Source organism: Papaver somniferum, chromosome 6 (genome assembly GCF_003573695.1).
Source record: "Papaver somniferum cultivar HN1 chromosome 6, ASM357369v1, whole genome shotgun sequence".
In the NCBI taxonomy this organism is placed as follows: domain Eukaryota; kingdom Viridiplantae; phylum Streptophyta; class Magnoliopsida; order Ranunculales; family Papaveraceae; genus Papaver; species Papaver somniferum.
The window spans coordinates 107,868,321-107,880,371 of NC_039363.1; the positions used below are offsets into that span (position 1 = coordinate 107,868,321).

Sequence of the window (12,051 nt, forward strand, 5' to 3'; positions counted from 1 at the left end):
CCGTCTACTGGTCGTGGTCAATCCTCCTATTTTAATCCTAGTGGTTCCTCTCCTTTCACAATCGTTCATGCAACTTCCTCAAAAAATCATGTTTATCATATGGAAATGTATTCAGGAATGTATTTCAGTTAGAGACCGTTTACACAAGATCATAAACAACATACCTTAAATCTGGAAGGAGACAACATAAATGTGGTGGCTGCGTTGAGTGAATTTTCTACGGCTGTGAAGTGGACTACGAATTCAGTTATTAGTGATAACTTAGTTCTTCTTTCTTTTTTTAGTTCTTGGAAGTGTAGCTATGTTCCAAGAGAAGCAAATAATAAGGCACATCTTTTAGCCAAGGAAGCTTATGATACTTCAAGTAACTTAGTCAGATTAGTTGCTAATTCTGATTTGCCTGTATGGTTAAAATCCTCTCTGGAGAAACACATTGTTCATTAAGCATTCATCAATTGAATTTCTTTTCCTAGTAAAAAAAAAGACTGCAACCATGCCATGTATCTTACCATTTCCATTTAGACTTTTAGAATTGATTAACCAGCAAAAGTTTTACCAGTTGATGCATCAAGTGGTGTTAGCACCAAAGAAGGCCAAAATATGAGGTAAAAGTTCTGATATCTAATGTCTTTGTGACCCTTCCTCTCCGCAAGACAATATCATAAACTGATTTCTAGATAGCTCAATCTAAGAGACTCGAATTCTCTGGAACTGAAGGGCACAGTACAAGTAAGGGTTTTTACAAAAATGCTATCGTGAGGTACAGATGGTATGCACAGATATAAGGTCCGTTGAACATTTACATCATTTTGATAATGGCATTGTTATGTTCCCCTATATTTGATTGTTTTGTAAACCAGAAATGCAAAAAAAATGTGAGAACAATTAGAAATTCAGCTCGACTGAGCACAAGATGATGGACCATAGAAGCATGTCTCACAGAGTTGGGCAGTTACTTATCTGTTCGAAAAGTACATTCCGAGATTAGAAATTTAGAATAACTGAAAACTTTCCCATTCCTCTCTATCATATAGTATTATTCAGATATAACTCCTACCACCATCTTGACATTCAGAGAGCCATAAGTCTATGCGTTCAATAACCTGCTGCCTCACTTTCTGCACTGCATCCGGGGAGCTGCAATTCGTGGCATCACCTGTAACCACAATTTACAAATTGACCACATCAAACTTGTACAAGAAACAACTTAATTAGTTTACTAATTTAAAATCCGTCAGACAACAAATTTTTTCACTTTTATTAGGAAAATGTACACCTCCATTTGGTTAGAGACATAAATATGAATTGTACCTTCAAGCCTTAATGGAGATTGGGGACACCCTCTCAGGTCTGTCCCATGACCGCAATTGTGACAAGAAATGACATAGGATGGCACTGGGTTGTTGAAAATGAAAAGTTAGATAAATACATTAGAAGAACGTCGGAGACTTAAAATTACATTTCACGGACTGTCAGGACACTACGCAAAAACATAAAAACTTTGCTGGTACCAATATTCTGGTACTCTTAGCATGCAGCACGGATACACATTCGAAACCTGATTCACAGGACGCCTAGATGGAAACTTATCACATTCAACATCTTTGGTCGATGCAAATATTGGATTCAACATCTTTGGTTAATGCAAACACATTAAGACCATGCTACCCTATTATTCACATAGACAAACGAGGATAATGTGTTTGGCATCAACAATTGAAATTAAATCTAATAGCTTTCCATCTAACCATCCAACGAGTGATGCTTTGAAGGTGCACCAAAATGATATTGCACAAAATACAACTACTTCATCTATTAACATAAACGACACCACTAGGTTAAAGAACCAACATGTGTATCTTATTGGGGTATGGACCAACAGGTCAATAAAATGGTCAGAAACCGCATTATATGATCTGGGAAATATCATTTTCATGAAAAACAAACTATTGCCACTATAACTCGCATTTATGTCATCACTAGGAAAATTATGCCTTATGTCATCTCCAAGTACCCATACTTCTAATGTCGTTTTGGCAATCTAGCTTTTGCAAGGAAATCAAAGTTCAAGTAATAATATTGTAGTGAATACCGCAGTTTGTGGAAAACCAAATCATGGCAACAACAGCAAGAACACCTTATTATGAACGGCATAAACCATAGATTTTAAGACAGCGGAGAGAAAACACAGATTTGGGAGCGGAGAGTAAAAAACATGCTTTTGAGACAACGATAGAAAACACACTTTGTATTGAAGGACAAAAATCACTTTCATGAGAAGTTAAGAAGATGGGTATGAACACTAACTATCAGGAGATGAGGTCTGCTTGGATGCATGGCGCCAGGGGTCCTGTGAGCCATTTGTGAAGACAATCTTCGAACCTGTTAAATGTTATGGTACATTGAGTTATCACTTTAAATGACAATAGCTCGTCGAAAATAGCCAAAACCATCAATAAACAGACAGTTCTGGCTTTCAAACTATTACAATGTATAGAATAGAAATGAAAAGGGTTTTATGGGTAAGAGCTGACCAGCAAGTTTTGTGCCTCCATAGTATATATTTGTCGCATCAACATCAGGGTAAATGCCTTCTCCAAATACATTTCTGCAGAGGTCCAAGTGATATCTACAAAATAGGAGCAGAAAAATTTGTACTTCTCAGAAGTGTATCTCATCCACGACAAACAGTCTGAACAGTATACCTAATCAGTTGTGATCTCTTGACATTAAAAAAATCATGAAATTGTAGTAATTAGACACTTTCGCTTTGCAATTTGTTTTGGGACCATTTTACATGAAAACACATCTAAGGATAAATTTACTGAGGACTCAAGCGAGTTGACATGCCTTGTATTAACTTTTGATGAGCGGATGCTATCATTTAAGGGTGCAACCTGGAAATAAGCAACCTCGGTACAAACTTGGAACCACCATAATCTATCGCCACTATTTTCACTTAGAGCAGTCCTTTTTAAGTATTGTTGATCATATGTTTGAACCCCAACACCTAAGGTACCAAGATAATAATCTTTCACATAGCTGGCATACGTGTCCTGCATATAAGATATAGAACTTGGTCAGAAAAGATTGCACATGGATTGCACAATGAACATTAATAGCGAGAGATGAGCATACCAACAAATTTTTTCCGGTTTTTTTTGCTTCGACCATAGGGGAGCATAGTATATCTGGGTTTCCATATTGAAACTGCAAACAGTAAAAATGTATCAACCACTTATTTAATTACTATTCCAATCACAACTTTCTGACTTTCATTGATAGGTACAGTACCGCTGTAACTGCAGCATCTGCCAGAAAGTACAGAAAATCACCATCGTTTTTTAGCTGCAGGCAGAGATGAAAGATCACAGTAAGGATTTACAGGAACTAGGATAACATGTAGGTGTTATCGGGAAAAGAAATGAGTGATTTAGCTACTGTACACGAGGAGAAACAATTGAAGGAACATATCAAAAAAAAATGTAGAACTATTTCATCCAACTACACAACTAGTGCTATATGATGTTGATTAATAAGAAACCTCAAAGGGGAGTAGAAATATGTACCTGAGCTGCATCAAAAAAAGTTTTCACTGCTGTTTTATCTGATGCTAGTTTTTCTTCAACAAGTTTCGTAGTTTCTTGTAATGCTGATTTACAATCAGGACCAGCAGACTCTCCGATCTACAAGTTGCACATCCGAAAAAGGCCGATTTTCAGTCAGTGGACTAATACAGCATAATCATAAGCTAAAACGGAATGGAAGCAAATTGAATATGAAAACACAATCACATAGATAATAATAGGACAGATAGTAACATAATATACTAGAGCACCTGTTTATCGAAGTCGGTGAAGTTGTAAACAGCCTGAACAACTGCAGAACTCGCTAGGCTCCCACATGTTAAGTGTGGGAATTTCAACCGAAACCAAGCACTAAGCGCTCCGGCGTAAGAGACACCAAAAACAATCCAAGGATTATCAGTTTTTGATCGATTTAATTTCTTATTCAAGGATTCCTGCAGATAATTATGACACAAGAATAATATATTAAGCAGAAAGACCTATGCATAAGAATACAAGGCAATGACCATGGTACACTTTTAAGATGATTAGAACAACTCCCTGATGCAGGAGAGCCAATTGCATATCAAATGATCGAAAATAATATTACCTGATAAAACTCACGAAAAACTGCCAAATCAAAAAGAGCCTGCTTTGAGGAGAGATATTTCAGATTTTCTGTTGACAGTGTGTTAAAAGGAGAACTCTTCCCATAATAACGATGCTCAAGAGTCACAATAGCAGCACCAAACTTCTTTGCCAATACCTACTCAGAATTACACTCCAATTCCAAATCAAAATAAATTGGATTTGAGACAAATTAAACATAAAATTAACCTCATTGAGTCAAATTTCACAAAAAAAAAACCAAAGTGAACTAGTCACTCGACAGCGCTTACACATTGATCCAAGTATCCTACCAATTAAACCATATTGACATATGCAATGCATGTTCCCAAATATCTAAAACCATCTAATTTTGCAGTTTACAACCATTATGAACTGAAACTGATGGAGAAAAAAGAGTATGAAAAGACTTACACCGAGATAATCATTGGTAATTCCATTGCACGAAGCTTCACCACATATTTTCAGAAAAATTGGTCCATCAGGAGCTCTAAAGTAGTCAAGGAACTCATAGTAACGCTGCTGAAACCTAATATGATTCTGCCCAATCAAAACAAACACAACTTCAATTTTCCAATTCAATCATAAAAGCAGACCTAATTAGAAAAAAAAAATCGGGAAATTCATTGGAGCGACATATACTAACAATTGGGGAAAAGTGATCGAGTGTCTGGTTAAACCAGATTGCTTTTCGAGTCAAGTAATTTTTGCTGTTGCTGCTGGCGAGACCATTTGTTCTTAGATGAGGCATACGAGATTCAACGCAGTCATGAGAGATGATGATGAAGAAGAATAATAAGGAAACAAGTAATTGATTCTTCATCTTCTCTGATTCTTCCAAATTCCAATTGCGAGATTTCACTTGTTAAGAAGTAGAAAAGGGTTCAATAGTGTAGTAAATGATTAGTGTTTGTGCTTTGTACTGTAACTATAATTAAAGTCTAGTTTGATGAGTAACGTTTTTCCGGAATTCCGGCTGACATGCGGTCCCCGTACCTTTTTGGGATATAATATCCACGCGCCATTTGACGTAAGCATGTGAGTTACACGGTCGTGCCTACGACGAGTTTGGTGGGTCCTCTTTTTTTGTTTGGTGTCTTCGTGATTGTGATTTTTTTTTTTGAACAAGGGAAACTTATATTACATCTGAAGCAAATTTACATCGCAAGCAATGCGAGGAATTAACATGTAAGGCGAATACGATCATCATTCCCACATAACTTGGATTTGCGAGCAACTTTTGCTAAAGCATCAGCTATTTTATTACAATTTCTATAAACAAAAACACACGACCAAGCTAAGTTAATATTACATATGTTTACACATTGTCGAAGTAGAGGAACTGTTTGCCAAGGAGGAAGAGGAGAATGATGCTGAAGATAAGAACTGATATTAAGATTATCAGTTTTAAAGACAACCTGAGACCAACCATGGATAATAGCTAACTGCATAGCTTCTAACATAGCCCAGGCTTTAACCTGATGTATATTCTGAGCTCTTTTCAAACATCCTTTTCCACCCACATAGATTCCTGCAGAATCTCTTATTATAATCCCAATAGCAGCCAAAAGAGTGTTACTATTAAAGGAAGCATCAACATTTATTTTCAAGTCATACTTAGGTTTCCAAGTCATATTTAGGTTTCCAAGCTAATAGTACTCATAGCAGTGTCAGATGTAGTGCTAATGTGATGATATGCAATGTAAGACCTAACATGATGAATGACAATGTTATGATTAGGAGTAATATTACTGAATATAACCCTACATCTAAGTTTCCAGATGTTATGAATAATGCATAAGATGACATGAATGGAATTAGAAGAGATAAAAATATTCAGTTGAGAATCCTTTCTCTGCCAAGTCTGAACCCAGGAAAGAACAGTTGTGCTGCAGAATTGAAGCAGAATGCTGAGGAAAGAAATATCTCCAAACAGTTTGAGCAAAGGGGCAGTGAATAAAAAGATGATTTACATCTTTAAGTTGTTGAGTATTGCAGAGAACACAGTATCTTATGTCAGGGTCAGCACGATGAAAAATTCTTGCTTTAACAGGGACAACATTGTGAAGACATTTCCACATAAAGATTTGAAGCTTATAAGGAATTTTAAACTTCCAGAATCTTAACCAAAATTGAGGGGATAAACCAAGGGATGAGTCGGTGGTAAGATGTTGTTCACAAAGTAGTTTACATGCAAATGAAGTGGTGAATATTCCAGAGGCCGTGAAAGGCCAAATGAGTTTATCAGGTTGATCTAACTGAAGAGGGATAGTAAGGATAGAATTCACCTGATTTGGGGTAAAAAGTTGCCGAAGAAGGGGTATATTCCATTGTGTTGTATTGGAGTCAATCAGTTGAGCCACCCATTTATAGTCACTAAGATGAAGTTCATTCCAGTCTTGTAAAGGTGTCATCGTTGAAGGAATCCAATTTGAAGTCCAAATGTTTATCTGATTTCCACTCCCAACCTGCCATTTTGCATATTTAAGAATAATGTTAAGTCCTTGACTAATACCCTGCCATATCCAGCTAGAATGAACATTATTTGGTGGCGGATGAAAACGTAGATCATGATAAGAAAAATAACTGCCCTTCAAAACTTTAGCCCAAAGTGCATCTTGATTATGAAGTAATTGCCAAGCAAGTTTAGCTATAAAGGCTAAATTGTAGTGATTTAATTGCTTAAGGCCTAAATCACCAAGTCTCTTAGGTAAACTTACTTTACTCAAAGAAATCAAAGGCCGAGAAGGACGAGAAGTATAATTACTCCACCAATACCGACGTTGAATCCTGTCCATTTGTTGAATTGTTGAATCAGGAAATTTAAAGACTTGCATCTGGTACATACCCATTGTGCTCAACACAACATTAATCTGAGTCGTCTTCCCAGACTGATTAACAAGCTTACGTTCCCATCCCTGCAATCTGTTATTCATATTATCTGAAATCCCTTGACAGTTCTTTTGTCTTGATCTGTGCATTAACAGCGGAATACCTAAGTATTTTTCTCCAAGACCAAGCTGTTTCATACCAAGAATTCCAGAAATAGAAGATTTCTGAGCAGAAGAGGTATGCTTACCAAAACAATTGTGGATTTCTGCATGTTGATAACTTGGCCTGAATCCTGACCAAACAAATGAAGTAATTCCTGCAAAAGACTCATCTGAGTTGAAGTAGCTTGAAAGAATAACAGACAATCATCTACAAAAAACAGATGATTGATAGAAGGACTGTGATTAGTAATCTTGATTCCTTTAAGAAAACCATTGTTAATTTGGTTTTGCAACATTCTAGAGAAGGTTTCCATTAGACTCATCTTGGTGATTGTGATTGATGCTGAATAGATTTTGAAGTTTTGACTCTTTTGATCCATCTGTTAGGTGCTCTGGCAACGGGTTTTTTTTGGTGGATTAGAGTTGGTATGAAAACCCTACTACGCAGTACAGAAATATAACTTCAAAAAAAAAGAAATAGAGTACAGAAGTATTGACATGTCGTGGGACTGAAAAGCAACCATTAAAACTTGGCTATGTGCAGTAAATATTCCAGAAAATAGTACTAGACGTAGTACACTCGACCAATCCATATTCAAGAGAAGACAAATAAGCAGCTGAAACAAATAAACTACTCACTCTTATTCTAAAAATAAGTCAACTGTTTTTTCTTGGAAAACCACGAAATACCATTCTCTCCATATACACCAAATAGTAGTGGTGAGAGTTTCTATCTGGATCTTGTCATATTAGCTGTTACTTAACCATTTCTCTAGCCATTCCTCTATACTAGGATTATAGACCGTGTCTTCGCTGTCTTCCAAAACTAAAAAGCCATTAGAGATAACATACCACACAGACTCTAGCAAATTGAAAATGAAAAATGATATGTCGAGTAGTTTCTGGTTCATTTCTGTCACACATACAACATGAAATGTCACGGTTACCAACATATTGAGAAAGACTAGTCTTACTGGGTATTGTATTTCCAAAAAAAAAATGTTGGAATTTGGGAAGAAAATATGCTTTCCATAAAGCTTTACATATTTGATTAGAGTTCAAATTATTAAAAACCACCCAAACATCTCTAGTCAGGTTGCTATGAGAGGATTTCACTGAGAATAAACAAGTACTCCCTCCGTACCACATATATAGGCGGACGGATTAATTCTCTTAGATTAAGAGATACTTTTTGATTTTATACATTTCTATGTTTTTTTCTTTTGTTTTACCCTTAATTATATTCCCAATGTCAGAGACATATACTCAATTGTGATGATTCCCAAGCAAATAAATAGGGTAATATAAGTAAAAAGTCGTTTTGGAATTTGGGCCCGTCTATATAGTGGTACAAGGAAAAATGAAAATTCCGCCTATATATTAAAAATTAATAATATGATTTCAGGTGAATTTCCTCTGTTGTGGTTAAAAGCTGAACAAAGCTCTCTTCTTAGAATTTCTGGTCCACCGGAAAATATTTCGACCAATAATAATCTCCAGTTTTTTCAAACCACCGATTTATTTCATACCTTCTCAGTAATGTAAAAAAATTCCAGTTAATTTGTAAAAAACCTAACCTTCACTGTTGGCTCTCTCTCCCAGTTCTCTTTCTTTCTGACCTTATTTTCCCATCGCTTTCTTTCGATCCTTGCAGCAACAATTATCAAAACATAATTCTCTTTTCCCTGTTTACCGCCTCCTTTCTTTTTATTTTTCATTCTCTGTTCTGATTCTTAATTATTGCAGATGATAATATATGGAAGCATGAAGACAGAATCAAAGATATATAAAGGTTCTTGTGTAGATACTTATGGCGGTTGTTTCTTTGTTTTTATGTTCTTTTGATCTTTGGCTTTTTGCAGGTTAGGGTTTATCTCTCATGTTCTGTATTGATTTTGTTAGTATTTGATTTTTTTTTGTCGAGGGTTTACCTCTGTTGGGTTCGTTCTGGTGAAAAGATCATCAAATTTTAGGCTCAGATAAACCCATAAAGTCAAGGAGAGTGTTTATCTATGTTGTGTTCAATGTATAACTAGTTGTCATTCAGCAGCCTCTGGTTTTTGTTGGGATTTTTGGTCGATTTCTTTTTGTTTCGGGTCTGAAATTTTCTGATTTTTTAGTTAATAGTATTAACTTAATACTATCTCGATCATCTGTATGAGCTGTATTTACCGAAGTACGAGCTGATAATCTCGAACCAATAGATTAATAAAGACAATCTGAACTCTAGATTAGAGTTCAATGGTTGATTCATCATCCTACATAATAGACATATAAACCAAATTGTAATTAACAGTTTTTTTTTTCTAAAACAAATATCCGAATACAAAAAAAAAAAAAAAAAAAAAAAAAAGAAGTCTAAAATAGTCTTAGAGACTGATTGAAGTGAAATGATAATCTTTATCTTTACCTTTGTGACTACTATTTTTGTTATGTGTCAAATTTCCTAAGTTGGTTTGATGTCTTGGCAAGAATAGATGATTTTGTAGTATGAAGAACAATCCAACTTAAATGTGTGCTACTTAAATTAGCGGCCGAGTTATTGTTTCTTAATAGATTAAATGTGTAAATCAAACTAGACGGTGGTAAACCAGAACTACTGACATAAGTAGGGTATTCAGAACAATGCATCCCATGTTTTTAATTTTGAATTTTGGGCAGAAGTTTTGGGTGAACATTCCGTACTTAACATAAATTTTGTAAATATGCACATATGCTTTTGTGGATTTAATGAAATACATATCTAGCAACAATTGCCTGTTCTTTTGTGGATAAAAGTTTTACCAACAATTTTGTGACAACAATGCACCATTGCAACAAGCTTCAGTCCAAACATAAAGTATGAAACTTCCAGGTTTGCCAACGTTGGCTTTTGTTTCATACTTATTCATTTGTTCCAGATCCGTTAGTAATCAAATATACACAAACACAAAGTAGGATTGCTAAAGAGAAGGGCATCAACCATTAGAGATGATAGAGAAGGTAATTATCTACTGAAGTGAAGTTTAATTTCTTTTGGTTTATCAAATTTTGCTACTTCTCGGTTGTTATACACATTCGCCGAACGTAAGGTACGGTGAAGTAAACTTATGTCAAATACCGAGTTTTATTTTATTTAGTTACTATACAATCTTTGGTCAATGAGATTCCCATGGTGCTGCATAGTGGACCAATATAATGCTTTTGTTACATGCCACCTTTATACAAATGTATGTTTTTGCTCCTTGCGCGCTTTTTCATAAGGTTATTTATTGTAAAAAGAGAATAGGACTTCTTGCAACCTTAGTAGTTAAATTTTGTCTGCTTAATTTCAATGATCTATTCAACATTCATTCCACCGTCATGGACCGAAAAGGTCGGGTATATGGAAGCACCTAATAAGAGCAAGTCTTATGGTGGAATCCACCCATTTTCCATCTTCCACGCCACCTCAGCACTTGGAACTGTGGATGGAAGCGCAAATGTAATGGTGGAATGGTAGAAACGCTATTCTTAATGGAGCTAAAAAAACGCAATTAAAAATTGAGCTAAAAAAACACAATTAAGAATGAAGCTTTTTTTTCACCCGTTAGATTTCAACAACTCATTTTAAATCTATGGATAAAAAAAAAACGCAATTCTTAATTGCGTTTAACGCTATTCTTATTGGTGTTCAGATGGATTCCACGAGCCCTTCCATGAGACCGTGGAACCTTGCTTGGATTTTCTGTGGAAGACCCTAACTTGGAAGCCACTAGACTTGACATTTCATGATTTTTCCACACATGGAATAGTTTGGATTCCATGATAAGACTTTCTCTAAAATGAAAATTGGTTACGTGACGCTTGCATGAAAATTGGTTGTTTGGCTCTCCAAGATGCTGGTGTTCCTGTTAGGGTATCAATTGCTGGGATTAAAAATGGATTACGGGTAAGATATTGGGAACCCAAGAATCGTGGAGACAGACAACCATTAATCTCTCTGACATTAATGGGTTGGAAGACGCTTCTGGAGATATGGAAAGGCCTGTTTTACTAAGGTTCGTTAAATCCTGTCTTAGTTAAATTGTATGGTGATCCACATTAGCATCAAATGTTGTCCTATCTTCGACGACTGTTATGAATGATGCAGGTTGCTCGAAATGAGACTGATATTACAGCGTCTTGGTAGTGCTGGTACTGTTGCATCATATATTTTGGACCTCCAGTATAAGAGTATGGCAATACAATTCTCTTTCCTTTTCTTATGGATGAATCCCCCTTCAACAGCGAATCTTTCAAACCACTGCGTCATCCATTATGCCAATCTGACCTTCATACAATTCTATTTGCTACTTCAATTATTATTATCCTCGAGTTTTTAGGGGACACCCGAAAAGATTTAAGGGTCATCAATTTATACCCAGCCAAAGACTCTAGTTAAGGGGTACCCTATATGATATTGAAGTTACATAAATGCCTTTCTGGTAAAACTGTATAAAAACCAAATCAAAAAATTCTACTCATTTCAACTGTATAAGAACGCGAAGAAGGCGTACCCGGCAATGTAGTCGGTGGTGGCGATTCCGATAGTCAAACATTTCATCAACTTCAAATGGCCCCAATTAGGTAAGAATCTATCATTTTTGGGGTTTATTTCGCTTTAATTCGTCGAATCGAGAAAAAAAAAATTCTAGGGTTTTCGGTTATTTATCAAGATTCGGGTGATATTCATGCTTATTTAATTCCGAATGTAGTCGTGTTCTTCATTTCTCAAGAACATCGACAGTATTCGGGAGAAAGATTTGATAATTATCTGCCGAATATTGGTGGCCATATCTTCCTGGATACAAACTGCTAATAATCGGTAGTTTAATGAATTTTTTGGCTACCGAATATATTTAAGT

General features: G+C 35.7%; 1 protein-coding gene across 1 annotated transcript; it reads right to left on the reverse strand.

Moving 5' to 3' along the window:
- Nucleotides 1-782: 782 nt before the first annotated feature.
- On the reverse strand, nucleotides 783-5,141 carry LOC113288778 (probable serine protease EDA2). The gene is made up of 12 exons (XM_026537896.1): nucleotides 4,840-5,141; nucleotides 4,608-4,733; nucleotides 4,177-4,332; nucleotides 3,839-4,021; nucleotides 3,570-3,686; nucleotides 3,295-3,348; nucleotides 3,139-3,210; nucleotides 2,851-3,056; nucleotides 2,535-2,629; nucleotides 2,308-2,382; nucleotides 1,312-1,395; nucleotides 783-1,156 (listed from the first exon to the last, which is right to left on the reverse strand). The coding sequence occupies exons 1-12, from the start codon at nucleotides 5,014-5,016 to the stop codon at nucleotides 1,041-1,043; spliced, it is 1,461 nt and encodes a 486-aa protein (XP_026393681.1). The 5' UTR covers nucleotides 5,017-5,141; the 3' UTR covers nucleotides 783-1,040.
- Nucleotides 5,142-12,051: the final 6,910 nt, after the last annotated feature.

Coding starts and splice junctions, on each gene's coding strand:
- LOC113288778 (XM_026537896.1), bottom strand. CDS start 5,016: ATGAAGAATCAATTACTTGTTTCCTTATTATTCTTCTTCATCATCATC. Junction 4,734..4,839: donor TCGATCACTTTTCCCCAATT/GTTAGTATATGT, acceptor TTGATTGGGCAG/AATCATATTAGGTTTCAGCA. Junction 2,383..2,534: donor TGGAGGCACAAAACTTGCTG/GTCAGCTCTTAC, acceptor AACATTTAACAG/GTTCGAAGATTGTCTTCACA.